General features: G+C 44.0%; 1 protein-coding gene across 1 annotated transcript in view; it reads right to left on the bottom strand.

The window, feature by feature from the left end:
• The window catches only part of LOC121579071 (protein kinase C-binding protein NELL1-like), a 519,122-nt gene that overhangs the window by 21,630 nt on the left and 474,801 nt on the right, over nucleotides 1-22,691 (bottom strand). The window contains exon 16 of the mRNA XM_041893338.1: nucleotides 17,739-17,879. Within this exon, the coding sequence (XP_041749272.1) occupies nucleotides 17,739-17,879 (141 nt within the window). The remainder of the gene's footprint in view (nucleotides 1-17,738; nucleotides 17,880-22,691) is intronic.

Consider the following 22,691-nt stretch of genomic DNA (forward strand, 5'->3'; position numbering starts at 1 on the left):
CTCTGTAACTGGATCCTGGACTTCCTGACGTGCCGACCCCAGGTGGTGAGGGTAGGCAACATCACCTCTAACACGCTGACCCTTAACACAGGGGCCCCACAGCCTACAGGGAGGAAGTCAGTGACCTGGCAGTGTGGTGTCGGAGCAACAACCTCTCCCAGACGCCCCCATCTACATCGGCAGTGGAGCAGGTAGACAGCTTCAAGTTCCTCGGTGTGCAAATCCAAATTACTAAAGACTTAAAATGGTCCAAACACACACACACAGTCGTGAAGAAGGCACAACAGTGCCTCCTCCCCATCAGGAGGTTGAAAAAGTTTGGCATGGGCCCTCTAATCCTCAAAAGGTTCTACAGCTGTACCACTGAGAGTATATTGACTGGTTGTATGGCAATAGCACCACCCTCGATTACATGGCGCTACAGAGGGTTTTGCGGACAGCCCAGTACATCACTGGGGCCGAGCTACCTGCCATCCAGGACCTCTATATCAGGCAGTGTGAAACGAAGGCCTGGAAAAAAATCGTCAAAGACCCCAACCACCCAAGCCATATAGTATTTTCTCTGCTGCCGCACGGCAAGAGGTACAGGTGCGTCAAGTCTGACACCAACAGGCTCTTGAACAGCTTATATCCCAAAGCAATATGACTGATAAATAGCTAACAGAATACCTTCTACCTTCTATCTTTATTGACCTTTATTTCAATAATTGCACTGTCTCTATGCACACTCACATGGCCCTACACACTCACACACACTGTCAGTCCAACACACACACAAACACTCACTCCATCATTTTCTCACTCACATATAATATGCACATACATTTATACTGACTCTACACACCCGCACACCCACTCACATGCAAGCTTCTGCTACTCTGATTATTTTATATCCTGTTGCCTAGTCATCTTACCCCTATACAGTGCCTTGCAAAGGTATTCATGCCCCATGGCGTTTATCAGAGAGGCAACAAAGAGACCAAAGATAACCCTGAACGAGCTGCAAAGCTCTACAGTGGAGATTGGAGTATCTGTCCACAGGACCACTTTAAGCCGTACACTCCACAGAGCTGGGCTTTACGGAAGAGTGGCCAGAAAAAAGCCATTGCTTAAAGAAAAAAATAAGCAAACACGTTTGGTGTTCGCCAAAAGCCATGTGGGAGACTCCCCAAACATATGGAAGAACTCTGGTGAGATGAGACTAAAATTGAGCTTTTTGGCCATCAAGGAAAACGCTGTCTGGCACAAACCCTACACCTCTCATCACCCCGAGAACACCATGTGGGGATGTTTTTCATTGTCTTCTTTCTTGTTTGTTTCACAATAAAAAAATATTTTGCATCTTCAAAGTGGTAGGCACGTTGTGTAAATCAAATGATACAAACCCACAAAAAATCTATTTTAATTACAGGTTGTAAGGCAACAAACTTTCGCAAGCCACTGTATCTACCTCCATCACTCCAGTATCCCTGCACATGTAAATATGGTATTGGAACTTACTTTTTAAATATTTCCTGTATATAGTATGCTTACTTACTTTATTGTGTATTGCATACATCTTATTCTTATTTCTCATGTGTTTTTTTCTAGTAATACATTGTTATTGATTATTGCATTGTTGGGTTTTAAGTTCGCAAGAAAGGCATTTCACTGGACTTGTGCATGTGACATTAAAACTTGAAACTTGAAACTTAACAAGTCAATGAGTGACACAGCAAGACTTTGCACTGTTTTTGAAAATGTTGGTTTACCTGACAGTTTTTACTATTGGTGTATGTTCCTGAAGATAAAGGGGAAGACCTCTGAGTGCCACCGACCTCTAATGCTTGGCTATGTCTGTGGTCTGCATAAAAAACATTGGTTCGAATTTGGGACTCAAATATTTGTGCAACACTTGACAAAGTTACACCATACGCAGGTAACCCTGGTCTGAGTGGCACTTCTACTGCAGGAATGTTTTAACCAGGCACCACACAAATGAGGGTGGTGAAACATTTCCAACATCGCTGTTAAAAATGTATCAAAGAGATGACAACTACCCATACATCAAGATTTACAACCATTTAAATTACACCATATTACCAATAATCCAGCAAATCAACTGTTGTCAAGATGTGATTAGTTTGCTAATTTACCTGCTCATCTAGGCTCTCGAACAGGGCTTTCATCTCCTCTCCAAGGCACCTCCTTTGCAGTGATACATCCTGATTAGGCCTCTTGCATTGTCTTCCAGGGCTGTGTGGAGAGTTGTGTGCAGATCATCTCAGGTGATTGTTTTGAATTCAGCATAAACCTGCAAAACTAAATGAGAATATGGAGATAAAATTAGTGATAATGTACAATTGCACAAAGTACATTTACAAAATACCTGTAGAACTCACCTGGTGCTTCAAGAGGAGGCTTGGCCATGTCAACAATCCCTTTTCTCCTGAGGGACAAAGTCAGGTCCATTTTAGTATTGACCAGATTCATGTTAACGTTCCTCTTCTTGAGTTCTTCTTCAAGCCAAGCTCTCTCCATTTAGTCGAGCAGGGTGATCAGGAAGAAAGTTGATCATCCCTGCCCTTCTGGGTTTCTTGACTGTTCCATTCTGATGCCCATCTATGTGTCTCCAGTTGATCTCTACTTCAGAGCACCCTGCATAGCATAGTTTCTGAACTAGCACTACTAGCACTAGAATTAGAACTTGCAGTGCCGACAAAGCATGAATCTCTTCTCTCCTCATGACCTGATGGAGAAACAAAAGCACAAACAAACAATTTAGCTTAAAACTAACCTTATGGGGAAGAAACAATTAGCTGATATTACACACTTGCCCTCTTTAAAGCTTCAGGCTTTATACAGTAACCTTATTGCTTCATTTTGTCATGGATTCAGCCGAGGCTGCTCCTCCTCCTTGCTCGGGTAGGCTTCGGCGTTCGTCGTCCCCGGAGTACTAGCTGCTGCCGATCGATGTTTCGGTGTTTGTCTTGTTTGGTCTTTATTGTTTACACCTGTTTCCCATTATGTTGGATTGTATTCCCTATATTAACCCCTGTCTCTCATTTGGTTATTTTGTGTGTGATTGTTCGTTTGTCATTCCGGCAGTTTCTTGTATGTACGGGTCTTTGTGTTTTCCTCCCTGTTTTGGAGGTTTGTTGTTTTGTACGTTTATTTTACAGTAAAGAACGTTGCCAGCCGCTCTGTGTCCTGCATTTGACTTCGCTAACCGCATACACGTCGCGTGACAGAATCACACACCAAGACATGGAGTCAGCAGGAGCGGCGGTGCCAGATGGATCACTGGAGGAGCGCGTATCACAACAAGAGCCGCCATGGAAGGGGTGATGAACACCTTGGAGCAATGGGAAAGAGGAGGTTTGCCCACACCTCCTCCGAGGATACCACCACCATCAGCTATACCCATCGCCTCACCTCCGGAGTCCAGTGGGATTCGGCTCTCGCTCCCGAGGGCTTATGATGGCACCGCGGCCTGGTGTCAGGGTTTCCTGCTCCAAGTGGAACTCTACATGGCAACCATCCACCCGATGCCCTCGGGATACGAGAGCGTGTCCGCCCTCATCTCCTGTCTGTCCGGCAAGGCACTGGAGTGGGCCAACGCCGAGTGGGGGCGAATAGACGCCGCTACATGTGCGGAGTTCACCCGCCGCTTCAGGGCGGTGTTCGATCATCCCCCAGAGGGTAAGGCGGCGGGTGAGCGTCTGTTCCACCTCAGACAGGGGAAGAGGAGCGCGCAGGAGTTCGCACTGGACTTCCGGACTCTGGCTGCCAATGCGGGATGGAATGAGAGGGCCCTCATCGACCACTACAGGTGCAGCCTGAGGGAGGACGTGCGTCGGGAGTTGGCCTGCAGGGACACCAATCTAAGCTTCGATCAGCTGGTGGACATGTTGATTTGCCTAGATACCCTGTTGGCTACCCGCGGACGTCCGGAGTCGGGGCCGTCCATTCCATCCCCCAGCACTTCCGAGCCGAGCCCTATGGAGCTCGGGGGTGCTGGTGCTAGGGAGACCAGGAGAGAGACCAGGAGAGAGGCCGTCCCCTGCACCAGCGGTGGCCGCAGAGGACACACTGTGGTTCGGTGCTGGGGAGGGTCTCCTAGGAATCGAGGCAGTAGGCCGCGCACTGATGAGTCATTCCAGGTGAGTAAGCACCCAACTCACCCAGAGCTCTCTGTTGTACATATGTGTATTAAAGTTGTGTTTCCCACCATGCACATTCCTCCTGAGTATGCCGATTTGGCACTCACCTTCTGTAAAAAGAAGGCGACTCAATTACCACCTCATCGACAGGGGGATTGTGCGATAGACCTCCAGGTAGGAGCTGCGCTTCCTCGTAGTCATGTGTATCCCCTGTCTCAGGAGGAGACGGCAGCTATTTAGACATACGTCACCGAATCTCTGAGACAGGGATACATACGATCGTCCACTTCTCCTGCGTCCTCGAGTTTATTTTTTGTGTAGAAGAAGGATGGGGGTTTACGCCCGTGTATTGATTACCGTGGTCTCAATCAGATTACAATCAAATACAGCTATCCTCTTCCTCTGATTGCTAGTATGACGGAGTCATTACACGGGGCGCGATTCTTCACAAAATTGGATCTCAGGAGCGCGTACAACCTGGTGCGCATTAGGGAGGGAGATGAGTGGAAGACAGCGTTCAGTACCACCTCGGGTCACTATAAGTACCTCGTCATGCCATACGGTTTAATGAATGCTCCTTCAGTCTTCCAATCATTTGTGGATGAGATTTTCCGGGATTTGCATGGACAGTGTATGTAGTGGTGTATATTGATGACATTCTAATATACTCCGCTACACGAGCCGAGCATGTGTCCCTGGTGCGTCGGGCGCTTGGTAGACTATTGGAGCATGACCTGTATGTGAAGGCGGAGAAATGTCTGTTCTTCCAGGAGTCCATCTCCTTCCTAGGACATCGGTTGTCCGCAACAGGGGTGAAGATGGAGATTGCCAATTACGCACGGCTGAAACGCGGTCAGACTCCTACCACGGTGAAGGAGGTGCAACGGTTTTTGGGTTTTGCCAATTACTACCGGAGGTTTATCCGGGGCTTTGGACAGGTAGCAGCTCCCATCACCTCCCTGCTATGGGGGGGCCCGGTGCGTTTGCAGTGGTCGGCTGAGGCGGACAGGGCGTTTAGACATCTGAAGGACCTGTTCACCTCGGCCTCGGTGCTGGCACATCCGGATCCCTCTTTGGCGTTCCAAGTTGAGGTGGATGCGTCCGAGGCGGGGATCGGTGCTATACTGTCTCAGCGCTCGGGCACGCCTCCAAAACTCCGCCCCTGTGCTTTCTATTCTAAGAAGCTCAGTCCGGCGGAACGCAATTATGACGTGGGGGACAGGGAGCTGCTAGCGGTGGTCCAAGCCCTGAAGGTGTGAAGGCATTGGCTTGAGGGGGCTAAACACCCTTTTCTCATTCTGACTGACCATCGTAACCTGGAGTACATCCGGGCAGCGGAGACTGAACCCTCGTCAGGCTAGGTGGGCCATGTTTCTTACCCGGTTTGTATTTAAGCTCACTTATAGACCAGGGTCACAGAACGCTAAGGCAGACGCCCTGTCCTGACGTTATGACACAGAGGAGAGGTCCATTGAGCCCACTCCCATACTTCCGGAGTCTTGTCTGGTGGCACCGGTGGTGTGGGAGGTCGATGCGGACATCGAGCGGGCGTTACGTGCCGACCCTACTCCCCCAGAGTGTCCAGAGGGACAGAGGTACGTGCCCCTCGAGGTCCGTGATCGACTGATATATTGGGCTCACACGTCACCCTCCTCTGGTCATCCTGGTATTGGTCGGACAGTGCACTGCCTTAGTGGGAAGTACTGGTGGTTCTTCCTGCTCGGTGTGCGCCCAGTGTAAGGCGCCTAGACACCTGCCCAGAGGGAAGTTACAACCCCTACCCGTTCCACAACGGCCGTGGTCTCACCTATCGGTGGATTTTGTCACGGACCTTCCCCCCTCCCAGGGGAATACCACGATCTTGGTCGTTGTGGATCGGTTTTCTAAGGCCTGCCGTCTAATTCCTATGCCAGGTCTTCCTACAGCCCTACAAACGACCGACGCCCTGTTTACTCACGTCTTCCGGCACTACGGGGTGCCTGAGGATATAGTGTCTGATCGGGGTCCCCAGTTCACCTCTAGAGTCTGGAGGGCGTTTATGGAACGTCTGGGGGTCTCGATTAGCCTTACCTCGGGTTTTCACCCTGAGAGTAATGGGCAGGTGGAGAGAGTAAACCAGGATGTGGGTAGGTTTCTGAGGTCCTATTGCCAGGACCGGCAGGAGGAGTGGTCGGGGTATATCCCCTGGGCAGAGATAGCCCAAAACTCACTCCGCCACTCCTCCACTAATCTTACGCCTTTTCAGTGTGTGCTGGGTTATCAGCCAGTCCTGGCACCCTGGCATCAGAGCCAGATCGAAGCCCCTGCGGTGGATGAGTGGTTTCGGCGCTCGGAGGAAACATGGAACGCTGCGCATGTCCATCTGTAGCGGGCTATCAGACGGCAAAAGGCGAGCGCCGATCGCCACCGCAGTGAGGCTCCGGTTTATGCACCGGGAGATCGGGTCTGGCTCTCAACCCGAAACCTGCCCCTTCGCCTGCCCTGCCGGAAGCTGGGTCGGCGGTTTGTGGGGCCATTTAAAGTCCTGAGGAGATTGAACAAGGTATGTTATAGGTTACAACTGCCCATTAATTACCACATTAACCCCTCATTCCATGTGTCTCTCCTCAGGCCGGTGGTAGCTGGTCCACTCCAGGAGAATGAGATACGAGAGGCTCCTCCGCCCCCACTAGACATCGAGGGGGCTCCGGCGTACTTAGTCCGTTCCATCATGGATTCGAGGAGTCGGATGGGGGGTCTGCAGTATCTCGTGGAGTGGGAGGGGTACGGTCCGGAGGAACGGTGCTGGGTGCCTAGGAGGGACATCCTAGATCCCTCCTTGTTGAGGGATTTCCACCGTAGTCATCCGACTCGCCCTGCTCCGCGTCCTCCTGGCCGTCCACGAGGCCGGGGTCGGCGCACGGCTGGTGCGGCGCGTCAAGGGGGGGGGGGTACTGTCACGGATTCAGCCGAGGCTGCTCCTCCTCCTTGCTCGGGCAGGCTTCGGCGTTCGTCGTCCCTGGAGTACTAGCTGCTGCCGATCAATGTTTCGGTGTTTGTCTTGTTTGGTCTTTATTGTTTACACCTGTTTCCCATTATGTTGGATTGTATTCCCTATATTAACCCCTGCCTCTCATTTGGTTATTTTGTGTGTGATTGTTCGTTTGTCATTCCGGCAGTTTCTTGTATGTACGGGTCTTTGTGTTTTCCTCCCTGTTTTGGAGGTTTGTTGTTTTGTACGTTTATTTTACTGTGTTCAGTAAAGAACGTTGCCAGCCGCTCTGTGTCCTGCATTTGACTTCGCTAACTGCATACACGTCGCGTGACACATTTTAAAATCTTAAAATCTTTGACCATTCAGAATCAATATAAGAGCATGTAATTTTAACTTTTGGTCAGTCTGTTCTAACAAGCTGAGTTCAGCCAGCTCAATCATTTAACATAGTATTTTATTTATTGGATTTCAGTTAGTGTTGTAGGCAAGGTTTCTAGTTTCAATTTAGTTTTGGGTAAGTTTCAACAACCTTTATAAAATAAAATAAATCAATTCCACAAAAAAGTCCTTAAATGGATTCCACTAACATACTACAGCACGTGAATCGCAAATAGTTTCCCAAGCAATTCCTGAACAATTCATCAGCATTCTGCAACCAAAATGGCAGCCGTCATTAAACACACAGCCCTGTCAGACATAGTGTTAGCTAGCTTACTAGCAACCATGCCAAATATTAGCTAGCTAGCTAACAAGTCTACAGCCATGCAGCAGCAGAAGATACCAAAACTGATTAACACGAGCAAACATTACAGTTAGTCAGTTCCACTTACCGGTACATCGATGAATCTTTTCTCGGAATAGTCAAATCACTCTGTAGATTTCCACCTTGATTTCAAGCTCCTGTTGTTCAACAAAGTACCACAATGTTTTGCCTGGAAATGTCAAAATCCAAACTCGCGCCTCGCGCCTCTCGCGTCAAATATTGAATGTGAGTGCGCCATTCCAAAAAGTGTGACAGCACCCACTAGTTTCTGTTCAGGCCCAAAAATATAGCATATTTTCAGAGGAATTTCACAAGCCTAATATGTTTTCTAAATTAAACCCACACAAAAATGTTGCCACAACTTTGTTATTTTAGCTTCCCCAACATTTCATTAGGTGGCGTTTTTACAATGTACCTCTACCGTTCCCAGAGTAATTGTGTTCGTGCCACATTCAACATATTCAACGGAGCACTGCTGTAGCTAGCAGCAGTGGAAGTATACACGCTAAAATAGTAAATAACAGAGCACACACTGACATGCTCACACGCAAAAATTAATATACTTAAAGGGGTACAAACATTTGTCACTGTATTGGTACCCTGTAAGGTATGTCAATTGTAGCATTAGTTATACAGTGGGGGAAAAAAGTATTTAGTCAGCCACCAATTGTGCAAGTTCTCCCACTTAAAAAGATGAGAGAGGCCTGTAATTTTCATCATAGGTACACGTCAACTATGACAGACAAAATGAGAAAAAAAAATCCAGAAAATCACATTGTAGGATTTTAATGAATTGATTTGCAAATTATGGTGGAATATAAGTATTTGGTCAATAACAAAAGTTTCTCAATACTTTGTTATATACCCTTTGTTGGCAATGACACAGGTCAAACGTTTTCTGTAAGTCTTCACAAGGTTTTCACACACTGTTGCTGGTATTTTGGCCCATTCCTCCATGCAGATCTCTTCTAGAGCAGTGATGTTTTGGGGCTGTCGCTGGGCAACACGGACTTTCAACTCCCTCCAAAGATTTTCTATGGGGTTGAGATCTGGAGACTGGCTAGGCCACTCCAGGACCTTGAAATGCTTCTTACGAAGCCACTCCTTCGTTGCCCGGGCGGTGTGTTTGGGATCATTGTCATGCTGAAAGACCCAGCCACGTTTCATCCTCAATGCCCTTGCTGATGGAAGGAGGTTTTCACTCAAAATCTCACGATACATGACCCAATTCATTCTTTCCTTTACACGGATCAGTCGTCCTGGTCCCTTTGCAGAAAAACAGCCCCAAAGCATGATGTTTCCACCTCCATGCTTCACAGTAGGTATGGTGTTCTTTGGATGCAACTCAGCATTCTTTGTCCTCCAAACACGACAAGTTGAGTTTTTACCAAAAAGTTCTATTTTGGTTTCATCTGACCATATGACATTCACCCAATCCTCTTCTGGATCATCCAAATGCACTCTTTGGATGCACGCTTTGGATAAAAGCGTCTGCTAAATGGCATATTATTATTATTATTATTATTTATTCAAACCAAGCTGCTTACCTATTGCAGATTCAGTCTTCCCAGCCTGGTGCAGGTCTACAATTTTGTTTCTGGTGTCCTTTGACAGCTCTTTGGTCTTGGCCATAGTGGAGTTTGGAGTGTGACTGTTTGAGGTTGTGGACAGGTGTCTTTTATACTGATAACAAGTTCAAACAGGTGCCATTAATACAGGTAACGAGTGGAGGACAGAGGAGCCTCTTAAAGAAGAAGTTACAGGTCTGTGAGAGCCAGAAATCTTGCTTGTTTGTAGGTGACCAAATACTTATTTTCCACCATAATTTGCAAATAAATTCATTAAAAATCCTACAATGTGATTTTCTGGATTTTTTTTCTCTCAATTTGTCTGTCATAGTTGATGTGTACCTATGATGAAAATTACAGGCCTCTCTCATCTTTTTAAGTGGGAGAACTTGCACAATTGGTGGCTGACTAAATACTTTTTTCCCCCACTGTAGGTACACTACATAAGGCTGCATTTACACAGGTAGCCCAATTCTGATCTTTTGCCACTAATTGGTATTTTGCTGTTTGTACCTTAAGAGCCAAGTGTACTTTATAGCCCACAGCTACAAAAGCATACTTTTAGAAAAGGTACACATTTGCCCTTTTAGGGTACCACCACAATGACAAAGCCATTTGTTCCTTTTAAGTGGCAAAAATGTACCTCTTCTCTATAACAAGTCCCTCATGTTTACACGCCTCTCCGCCATCCCACTTCTGACACAAATGTAGCGAATTTGGGGGTAGCCCCGACCAGGACTTGAGTCCAGTGACTCTCAAACCATCAACTTCACCATTACGCTGAAAGGTCCGTACCTCTTGACAGGGTTGCTTAGTGTTTGGTTAAGGTTTCTATAATATTAATTACAACTCTTTATTGTCACATGCCCTATTGCAAGCCTTTATAAAGACTTCAGAACTGTCAGCAGAAATGCTCAAACTTTAACATTCCCATAGACCACTTAAACTGGTACAACACTTCTACTCATGGGTGGCCAAGAATAACTAACTGAAAGCCAAGCCCCCACTAAGCCACACCTCCAATATCATGCTAAATAAAGGTACAGATCAGTACCATCACCGTACACCTTTTTTTGAGTGTGTGATGATTGTACCTTTATATTCAAAATATTGGGTACAAAAATGTGCCATTATACTAGATTATCCACACATGTACACTAAAAGGTACTGAACAGCACCATGTGAGATCATATGTATACCTCTGGAGGTACATTGTGTATTTGATATTTTTGTACCTCAGGGAAAAATCCTGTAGCCTAACCGTACCATGTTTTACTGAGTGCAGTCACATACACACGCACAACATACAATATTGTTCGTAATTAGAGGGCATCAGCCAGCACTGTATTTGTGTACTGGACAATTTCAACTGTATTTGATTTGTGTAGTCCATATGGAAAGGTCATGGACGTCAGTGCAATAGTTAGAGAGAGCGAATAGAGAAAGAGGGGGGAGTAGAGACCCAGACACGCATACACACACACACACACAGTGGAGAGAATTTTCTACATATTATTATAATCTTCATGCACAATCTGTTTATTAAAACCACCCCTCCCTGAAGCATATGGTTAATAAATGTCTATTCAGATCCAGCTCAGCCAGCCAGTGTGTGATTAAACCACACGCACGCCCACAGACTAATGTACTGTAGGTATACGTCCCAAATGGCACCCTATTCCCTACATACATTTTAGTCATTTAGCAGACACTCTTATCGAGAGCGACTTACAGTTAGTGAGTGTATACATTATATATATATTTATTTTTTCATACTGGCCCCACGTGGGAATCAAACCCACAACCCTGGCGTTGCAGCCGCGACCGGGAGACCCTGGCGATGCTCTACCAACTGAGCTATATCCCTGCTGGCCATTTCCTCCCCTACCCTGGACGACGCTGGGCCAATTGTGCGCCGCCCCATGGGTCTCCCGGTCGCGGCTGGCTACGACAGAGCCTGGATTCGAACCAGAATCTCTAGTGGCACAGTTAGCACTGCGATGCAGTGCCTTAGACCAATGCCCCACTCAGGGGTTAGTGCACTACTTTTGAGAATAGGGTGTGATTTAGGAGGCAGCCTAATCTAGGAGGAAATGTTAATATCCACTCATTCTGGGAGAAGAGAGGAGATACAGTTGAAGTCGGAAGTTTACATACACCTTAGCCAAATACATTTAAGCTCAGTTTTTCACAATTCCTGACATTTAATCCTAGTAAAATGTCCCTGTTTTAGGTCAGTTAGAATCACCACTTTATTTAAAAAATGTGAAATGTCAGAATAATAGTAGAGAGAATTATTTATTTCAGCTTTTATTTATTTCATCACATTCCCAGTGGGTCAGAAGTTTACGTACACTGAATTAGTATTTGGTAGCATTGCCTTTCAATTGTTTAACTTGGGTCATATGTTTTGGGTAGCCTTCCACAAGCTTCCCACAATAAGTTGGGTGAATTTTGGCCCATTCCTCCTGACAGAGCTGGTGTAACTGAGTCAGGTTTGTAGGCCTCCTTGCTCGCACACGCTTTTTCAGTTCTGCCCACACATTTTCTATAGGATTTAGGTCAGTGCTTTGTTATGGCCACTCCAATACCTTGACTTTGTTGTCCTTAAGTAATTTTGCCACAACTTTGGAAGTATGCTTGGGGTCATTGTCCATTTGGATGACCCATTTACGACCAAGCTTTAACTTCCTGACTGATGTCTTGAGATGTTGCTTCAATATATCCACATAATTTTCCTTCCTCATGATGCCATCTATTTTGTGAAGTGCACCAGTCCCTCCTGCAGCAAAGCACCCCCACAGCATGATGCTGCCACCCCCGTGCTTCACGGTTGGGATGGTGTTCTTCTGCTTGCAAGCGTCCCCCTTTTTCGTCAAAACATAACGATGGTCATTATGGCCAAATAGTTCTATTTTTGTTTCATCAGACCAGAGGACATTTCTCCAAAAAGTACGATCTTTGTCCCCATGTGCAGTTGCAAACCGTAGTCTGGCTTTTTTATGGCGGTTTTGGAGCAGTGGCTTCTTCCTTGCTGAGCGGCCTTTCAGGTTATGTCGATATAGGACTTGTTTTACTGTGGATATAGATACGTTTGTATCTGTTTCCTCCAGCGATTGATTTTCACTTTTCGCACCAAAGTATGTTCAAAACTAGGAGACAGAACGCGTCTCCTTCTGGAGCGGTATGACGGCTGCGTGGTCCCATGGTGTTTATACTTGTGTACTATTGTTTGTACAGATGAACGTGGTACATTCAGGCGTTTGGAAATTGCTCCCAAGGATGAACCAGAATTGTGGAGGTCTTCAATTTTCTTTCTGAGGTCTTGACTGATTTCTTTTGATTTTCCCATGATGTCAACCAAAGAGGCACTGAGTTTGAAGGTAGGCCTTGAAATACATCCACAGGTACACCTCCAATTGACTCAAATGATGTCAATTAGCCTATCAGAAGCTTCTAAAGCCATGACATAATTTTCTGGAATTTTCCAAGCTGTTTAAAGGCACAGTCAACTTAGTGTATGTAAACTTCTGACCCACTGGAATTGTGATACAGTGAATTATAAGTGAAATAATCTGTCTGTAAACAATTGTTGGAAAAATTACTTGTGTCATGCACAAAGTAGATTTCCTAACCGACTTGCCAAAACTATAGTTTGTTAACAAGACATTTTTGGAGTGGTTGAAAAACTAGTTTTAATGACTCCAACCTAAGTGTATGTAAACTTCCGACTTCAACTGTAAGATAAGTGGTATACAGTAAGCAGAGACATACATACAGAGTTTGGCAAACTGAGTTTAGGACTTTATTATGTCATACTTTGTGGTGTAGTTGGTAGAGCATGGCACTTGCAACATCAGGATTGTACGTTCAAATCCCATTGTGGTGGCCACCCATACAAAAATATATGCACACACTGTAAGTTACATTGGATAAAAGGCATATATCATGATTTATTTATTAGTTAACTTAAATTTGTATAAACTTTTATTTATTCAGGTGAATTTATTCAGGCCCTGATGACAAAAATGCAATTAATACAGCTAAAAAATTTAAAATACAAGACAGTTATAAATACATTACAACAAGTTATAATAATCAATTGAAACAATTGTACACTTAATTGAACTCATTTAACTTCCCTATCGGTACGAGGGAACCCAGGTGTAATTTGTTTTGTAAGGCATTCCATAACTGTGGTGTATTAAAACTAAAGGTGGATTTACCAAACTTTGTGGAGACAAGCGGGACCTCGAAGTTAACCAACCCTGCGAACGGGTTTGGTATCTCATTAATTTGATATTTCAACAGCGAAGTGAGGTATGTTGGAAGCTTGTGGAGCAGAGCTTTGTAAACAAGAAGGGAGTAATGAAGTGAAATACTGGACTTTAGTGAGGTCCAGCCGACCTTCTGATACAGGATGCGGTGATGAGTATTAAAACTGTCACCTGTGATAAAGGAAAGGGCGCTATGGTAGACGGCATCCAAAGGTTTAAGAGCAGTGGCTGCTGCATTCTGGTAAATGGTGTCACCATAGTCAAGAGCTGGCAGGAAAGTTGACTATACAATCTGCACTCTCCATGAACTCCCATTGTTCATGGAGAGGCAATATCTATTTCTTAAAAAGAAGCCCACTATAAATCTTTGCTTTTTAAGTAGCTCATCAGAATGTTTTTTATACGTTAGATATTTATCAATCTTACTAAGCTATATGGAATTGTTTTAAGAAGGTCATACCAACGATAATTTACCTATTTAATTTTTTATTTTAAGACCCCTTGAAGTATCAAAAAAAAGATATGTACAAATTATTTGCAGAACAATTATTTTTGGCCTTACTGCTATTATATCATACAAATGCATTGAATAACAGATTAACTTAATGGAACAGCAGATAGTCCCCAAAAAATATCAAAAGGAAGTTTGTTCTGAAGTGTCTATCTTATATCTGAGAGATATAAGAAAGATCAGGAAACATCTTATATTATGTATTTAACCCCTTATTTTTGTCACTAAATAGTCTACTAAGCTATATGGAATTGTTTTAAGAAGGTCATACCAAGGATCATTTAGCTATTTGATTTTGATCAGGAAACATGTTTATATACAGTATCTTTTTTTTCTTTCTTTTTTATCTTTTTTTTTTTTTTACATGTTTTTGGCATTAAACAGTCTCCATATATACTTCCATTAATTTTTTCAACTCGTACTGGGGGACCTTCAGACGAGTCTTGTGAGACCTGTGGGCATTCTAGAGGAAAACAACCGACATGTACATGTCCGTGAGAGTCTCGCCTTTGCATATTAGTGTGTGACAGAAGTTGGCAGATCGGCTGTACCGTCTTCAGACGAGTCTCCTGACACTTGTGGAGGTCGTAGAGCAAATCGGAGAACACCATCGTGTTTGTGAGAGTCATCTTTCCATACAGGGGTCATAGTGGTTTGTAGGCTGTTCGGACGATTACGTGAGAAGACCAATTTTCAGGATGTCTCATGGTCTGACAAACACCGCTCTAGCTCTGCCACCTTTCACCGCAGATTCACCGCGGATTGAGACACAGATTTATGTGGGGGCGCAACCATTGTAGGCTAAGGGTTAACGTGTCTCCCCCTCTTCATCTACACTGATTGAAGTAGATTTAACAAGTGACATCAATAAGGGATCATAGCTTTCACCTGGTCAGTCTATGTCATGGAAAGAGCATGTTCCTAATGTTTTGTACATTCAGTGTATATATATATATATATATACAGTGGGGAAAAAAAGTATTTAGTCAGCCACCAATTGTGCAAGTTCTCCCACTTAAAAAGATGAGAGAGGCCTGTAATTTTCATCATAGGTACACATCAACTATGACAGACAAAATGAGATAAGAAAATCCAGAAAATCACATTGTAGGATTTTTAATGAATTTATTTGCAAATTATGGTGGAAAATAAGTATTTGGTCACCTACAAACAAGCAAGATTTCTGGCTCTCACAGACCTGTAACTTCTTCTTTAAGAGGCTCCTCTGTCCTCCCCTCGTTACCTGTATTAATGGCACCTGTTTGAACTTGTTATCAATATAAAATACACCTGTCCACAACCTCAAACAGTCACACTCCAAACTCCACTATGGCCAAGACCAAAGAGCTGTCAAAGGACACCAGAAACAAAATTGTAGACCTGCACCAGGCTGGGAAGACTGAATCTGCAATAGGTAAGCAGCTTGGTTTGAAGAAATCAACTGTGGGAGCAATTATTAGGAAATGGAAGACATACAACACCACTGATAATCTCCCTCGATCTGGGGCTCCACGCAAGATCTCACCCCGTGGGGTCAAAATGATCACAAGAACGGTGAGCAAAAATCCCAGAACCACACGGGGGGACCTAGTGAATGACCTGCAGAGAGCTGGGACCAAAGTAACAAAGCCTACCATCAGTAACACACTATGCCGCCAGGGACTCAAATCCTGCTGTGTCCCCCTGCTTAAGCCAGTACATGTCCACGCCCGTCTGAAGTTTGCTAGAGTGCATTTGGATGATCCAGAAGAGGATTGGGAGAATGTCATATGGTCAGATGAAACCAAAATAGAACTTTTTGGTAAAAACTCAACTCGTCGTGTTTGGAGTACAACGAATGCTGAGTTGCATCCAAAGAACACCATACCTACTGTGAAGCATGGGTGTGGAAACATCATGCTTTGGGGCTGTTTTTCTGCAAAGGGACCAGGACGACTGATCCGTGTAAAGGAAAGAATGAATGGGGCCATGTATCGTGAGATTTTGAGTGAAAACCTCCTTCCATCAGCAAGGGCATTGAAGATGAAACGTGGCTGGGTCTTTCAGCATGACAATGATCCCACACACACCGCCCGGGCAACGAAGGAGTGGCTTCGTAAGAAGCATTTCAAGGTCCTGGAGTGGCCTAGCCAGTCTCCAGATCTCAACCCCATAGAAAATCTTTGGAGGGAGTTGAAAATCCGTGTTGCCCAGCGACAGCCCCAAAACATCACTGCTCTAGAGGAGATCTGCATGGAGGAATGGGCCAAAATACCAGCAACAGTGTGTGAAAACCTTGTGAAGACTTACAGAAAACGTTTGACCTGTGTCATTGCCAACAAAGGGTATATAACAAAGTATTGAGAAACTTTTGTTATTGACCAAATACTTATTTTCCACCATAATTTGCAAATAAATTCATAAAAAATCCTACAATGTGATTTTCTGGAATTTCTTTTCTCATTTTGTCTGTCATAGTTGACGTGTACCTATGATGAAAATTACAGGCCTCTCTCATCTTTTTAAGTGGGAGAACTTGCACAATTGGTGGCTGACTAAATACTTTTTTTCCCCACTGTAATATATATATATATATATATATATATATATATATATATATATATATATATATATATATATATAGAAAGTAACACAAGGAATAAGTCACGAGTAGAGAAGAGTCTGTTGCTAATTTTAGAGAAAATAATAAGTAGAATGGGATGTTTGAGCATGCTACCTCTACATGGGCAATGGGTACAGTACATTCTCAGAGTGTATAATATGACTCAACAGTCACTGTCCTCTGCTATTCATTTCAGAAATAAAGAATGGACATTGGGATATTTCCTGTGCCTATGATGCCTACTCCCTACTGTTTCTATATGGGTGATGCATACTTTATATCTCAAACAGTAAGAAACTAAGTTCCCTCCTCAGGAAAAATAGTTATGCTAATATAATCTAAAGAGATATTCTGCACTAATACATTTTAGAGATAGAGAACTTAAGCTATAGAAAGTGACATTCTCCTGTGTATTCCTGACCATTGTATCTCTGCATGATCGATGCATCACTACATCCTGAGGTATAGGGAGAAATCATGCTCTTCTCACAGTAACAGAGATTGGGATTACATGTGATTCACTACGTCAGCTGCTGTTATGCACTAAACAGTATTTGATATTGATTTCTATATACATGAATGTTGTATGTTGTACTGTCATTGATTGTTACTCTGTGTCTACTATTTATATATTTGTTTATGATTGCTGTCCTCATGATGTGCAAATCTAATTCCATTCATTCATTCATTCAGACTACACAACAAAAGGCTGCAACATGCAGCAGAAAAAAAAGCTGCATAGCCGTGTTAACAGCCCCCTTCCCCTCCCCTGTAATATGTGACATTTAGATTTTATCCAATGCGACTTAAGAGTTTTTCCAACTGAGCTACAGAAGACCAAGATGGAGCAGTAGAGATGGAGACGACCAACAGAGGTGGAATACAATGACTGCATACTAACCGATGCAGGAGTTCCCGTCGATCAGGTAGGAGCCATTGTCATGGAAACCGTTCCTGCACTCACAGTGGTACCAGCCCGGCAGGTTGACACAGCGGGAGTGATTGTGGCACTGGATCAGGCCCTCCGCACACTCGTCAATGTCTGGGGGAAACACACAGCATATCTGATGCAATCAGCATTATTATTAGTTTACCTAATCTACTGTATCTGTAATTCTATAACATTTGCACTTGAGGCAATCCCAACTGTCTCCTGATTGTTACAATCAGTGGTGACCCGTCATTCAGGGCTGGTGGGGCAGAGCCTGTTTTGAGCCCCACCTGTTTAGCTAAAGAAGAAAACATTGTTGGGTTGCCTGTTTTGCATGTCATTTTGGCATTAATACATGTCACATATTAAAGCTCAATTTTAGTCTCATCTGACCAGAGTACCTTCTTCCATATGTTTGGGGAGTCTCCTACATGACTTTTGGCGAACACCAAACATGTTTGCTTATTTTTTTCTTTAAGCGATGGCTTTTTTCTGGCCACTCTTCCGTAAAGCCCAGCTCTGTGGAGTGTACGGCTTAAAGTGGTCCTATGAACAGATACTCCCATCTCCACTGTGGAGCTTTGCAGCTCCTTCAGGGTTATCTTTGGTCTCTTTGTTGCCTCTCTGATTAATGCCCTCCTTGCCTGTTCTGTGGGTTTTGGTGGGCGGACCACTCTTAGGTTTGATGTGGTGCCATATTCTTTCCATTTTTAATAATGGATTTAATGGTGCTCCGTGGGATGTTCAAAGTTTCTGATATTTTTTTATAACCAAATCCTGATCTGTACTTCTCCATAACTTTGTCCCTGACCTGTTTGGAGAGCTCTTTGGTCTTCATGGTGCCACTTGCTTGGTGGTGTTGCAGACTCTGGGGCCTTTCAGAACAGGTGTATATATACTGAGATCATGTGACAGATCATGTGACACTTAGGGGCGGCAGGTGGCTTAGTGGTTAAGAGCATTGTGCCAGTAACCGAAAGGTCGCTGGTTCTAATCCCAGAGCCGACTAGGTGAAAAATCTGTCGATGTGCCCTTGAGCAAGGCACTTAACCCTAATTTCTCCTGTAAGTCGCTCTGGATAAGAGCGTCTGCTAAATGACTATAAATGTAAAAAAAAAAAAAGATCATCTCTACATTACTGTGTTATGATGAGCTTTATGAGAAAAAAATGAAACATAATATACAGTGGGGAGAACAAGTATTTGATACACTAATTTCTCCTGTAAGTCGCTCTGGATAAGAGCGTCTGCTAAATGACTAAAAATGTTTAAAAATAAAAATAAAAATAAAAAATAAAAAATTTGATTGCACACAGCAAAGGGGGTGAATACATATGCACGCACCACTTTTCCAAATGTTTTGAAACAATATATTTTTTTCATTTCACTTCACCAATTTGGACTATTTTGTGTATGTCCATTAAATGAAATCCAAATAAAAATCCATTTAAATTACAGGTTGTAATGCAACATAATAGGAAAAACGCCAAGGGGGATGAATAGTTTTGCAAGGCACTGTAAATGATGTAATATGCCAGGGAGATATGTATACTGTAGCTAAGAAAGTAATACTAAGTGTATGTTGTGTAGTAAGCTGTTAGTAGCCCATGTGCCTCACCCTAATAATTTGGTCCCTTTCCTCCACATAACTTGGCCTACTGTTCTGACTTGGTGGTGCACATGTAGCCTATAGCCTGTTTTAGAGTAATGTCATCATTTAATATTGTAAGAGTTTTAATTGTCTGCTTATATGCCCCCTTTATTTATCCTACGGTTCTGAGTTGGTGTACAGGGAGAATACTGTAAGAACGGCCCATGTTCTGAATTCTGTCGCTGTACATTTCAAAAGTGCTGAACAAATAGTTATATTGACTATGTCCGTCCATTAATGTCTTAATTGAAATTACAGATTGCCTCTTATCCGCTCGTCGTTCCCTTATTCCATAGTTTGCACATCTCAATTATCAGTAGAAACAACATTTGTTCAAGCAAGTCAGCCATATCAGCTATGTTTTTTAAAAAGGGTGTAAATGTGGCTGAATGAACTGTTTCGCTGCCAGACAAGGCTAGACCCAGCTCTGCTGTGAGGGTGTACGCGGGTGAGAATGACTGGCTGGCTGGCAACGAGGATATCGCCTGTCCCGTTTGAGCTACAGTCATGACATTTTGTACATCTATGCATCTCCTCATGAGTAACCTAACGTAGCAGATGTAAAAGAAACACCTGAAACTAGATCCCCTACATACTGGTCTTGACGAGAAGAAAAATAACTGTCAGGGGAGGTTCTCTTTCTGCACTTTTTAACCAATCCAGTAAATGTGAAGGAGGAGTTTAGATGGAACGTCGCCTTGTTAACGTCCAAAAGCAGAAGTCACATCACAGGCTCTCTTCCATTTCCCCTGAAAACCGGAACATTAGGTTGTTGGGGACTTGGCAGAGGCTACCTCATGAGCAACAACTTTCCCATAAGCTCGGCCCATTACATTCTCCGCAAATTATACTTTTTGTCCCCCACCAAACTTTGAACAAGAATATCTCCTGTCCCTTTTGAGCTGGAGTCATGAAATCTTTTAATCCAGGCAACATAAGTCTGACTAATTTTCACTAATTGGCCCAAGGGTGGGCGCTGGATCATTTGTGGAAAACAATTATTTCCACAACACTACGATCATGTCACCTCAAGAGCTTAATTAAGGGTATGAATAGACCGGAAACATACACACGCTTGCACTTTATCACACACAATCTCTCTCTCTCTGTCTCAATATTAATAGCCTTACAGGGAAAAAGATCATCTCTACATTACCGTGTTATGATGAGCTTTATGAGAAAAAAATGAAACATAATATACAGTGGGGGGAACAAGTATTTGATACACTGACGATTTTGCAGGTTTTCCTACTTACAAAGCATGTAGAGGTCTGTAATTTTTATCATAGGTACACTTTAACTGTGAGAGACGGAATCTAAAACAAAAATCCAGAAAATCACATTGTATGATTTTTAAGTAATTAATTTGCATTTTATTGCATGACATACGTATTTGATCACCTACCAACCAGTAAGAATTCCGGCTCTCACAGACCTGTTAGTTTTTCTTTAAGAAGCCCTCCTGCTCTCCACTCATTACCTGTATTAACTGCACCTGTTTGAGACTCCAACCTCTCCACAATGGCCAAGACCAGAGAGTTGTGTAAGGACATCAGGGATAAAATTGTAGACCTGCACAAGGCTGGGATGGGCTACAGGACAATAGGCAAGCAACTTGGTGAGAAGGCAACAACTGTTGGCGCAATTATTAGAAAATGGAAGAAGTTCAAGATGACGGTCAATCACCCTCGGTCTGGGGCTCCATGCAAAATCTCACCTCGTGGGGCATCAATGATCATGAGGAAGGTGAGGGATAAGCCCAGAACTACACGGCAGGACCTGGTCAATGACCTGAAGAGAGCTGGGACCACAGTCTCGAAGAAAAACCATTAGTAACACACTACGCCGTCATGGATTAAAATCCTGCAGCGCACGCAAGGTCCCCCTGCTCAAGCCAGCGCATGTCCAGGCCCGTCTGAAGTTTGCCAATGACCATCTGGATGATCCAGAGGAGGAATGGGAGAAGGTCATGTGGTCTGATGAGACAAAAATTGAGCTTTTTGGTCTAAACTCCACTCGCCGTGTTTGGAGGAAGAAGAAGGATGAGTACAACCCCAAGAACACCATCCCAACCGTGAAGCATGGAGGTGGAAACATCATTCTTTGGGGATGCTTTTCTGCAAAGGGGACAGGGACGACTGCACCGTATTGAGGAGAGGATGGATGGGGCCATGTATCGCGAGATCTTGGCCAACAACCTCCTTCCCTCAGTAAGAGCATTGAAGATGGGTCGTGGCTGGGTCTTCCAGCATGAAAACGACCCGAAACACACAGCCAGGGCAACTAAGGAGTGGCTCCGTAAGAAGCATCTCAAGGTCCTGGAGTGGCCTAGCCAGTCTCCAGACCTGAACCCAATAGAAAATCTTTGGAGGGAGCTGAAAGTCTGTATTGCCCAGCGACAGCCCCGAAACCTGAAGGATCTGGAGAAGGTCTGTATGGAGGAGTGGGCCAAAATCCCTGCTGCAGTGTGTGCAAACCTGGTCAAGACCTACAGGAAACATATGATCTCTGTAATTGCAAACAAAGGTTTCTGTACCAAATATTAAGTTCTGCTTTTCTGATGTATGAAATACTTACAGTGGGGGAAAAAAGTATTTAGTCAGCCACCAATTGTGCAAGTTCTCCCACTTAAAAAGATGAGAGAGGCCTGTAATTTTCATCATAGGTACACGTCAACTATGACAGACAAATTGAGGAAAAAAAATCCAGAAAATCACATTGTAGAATTTTTAATGAATTTATTTGCAAATTATGGTGGAAAATAAGTATTTGGTCACCTACAAACAAGCAAGATTTCTGGCTCTCACAGACCTGTAACTTCTTCTTTAAGAGGCTCCTCTGTCCTCCACTTGTTACCTGTATTAATGGCACCTGTTTGAACTTGTTATCAGTATAAAAGACACCTGTCCACAACCTCAAACAGTCACACTCCAAACTCCACTATGGCCAAGACCAAAGAGCTGTCAAAGGACACCAGAAACAAAATTGTAGACCTGCACCAGGCTGGGAAGACTGAATCTGCAATAGGTAAGCAGCTTGGTTTGAAGAAATCAACTGTGGGAGCAATTATTAGGAAATGGAAGACATACAAGACCACTGATAATCTCCCTCGATCTGGGGCTCCACGCAAGATCTCACCCCGTGGGGGTCAAAATGATCACAAGAACGGTGAGCAAAAATCCCAGAACCACACGGGGGGGACCTAGTGAATGACCTGCAGAGAGCTGGATCCAAAGTAACAAAGCCTACCATCAGTAACACACTACGCCGCCA

The sequence above is a fragment of the Coregonus clupeaformis genome, chromosome 3, assembly GCF_020615455.1.
Source record: "Coregonus clupeaformis isolate EN_2021a chromosome 3, ASM2061545v1, whole genome shotgun sequence".
Lineage (NCBI taxonomy): Eukaryota > Metazoa > Chordata > Actinopteri > Salmoniformes > Salmonidae > Coregonus > Coregonus clupeaformis.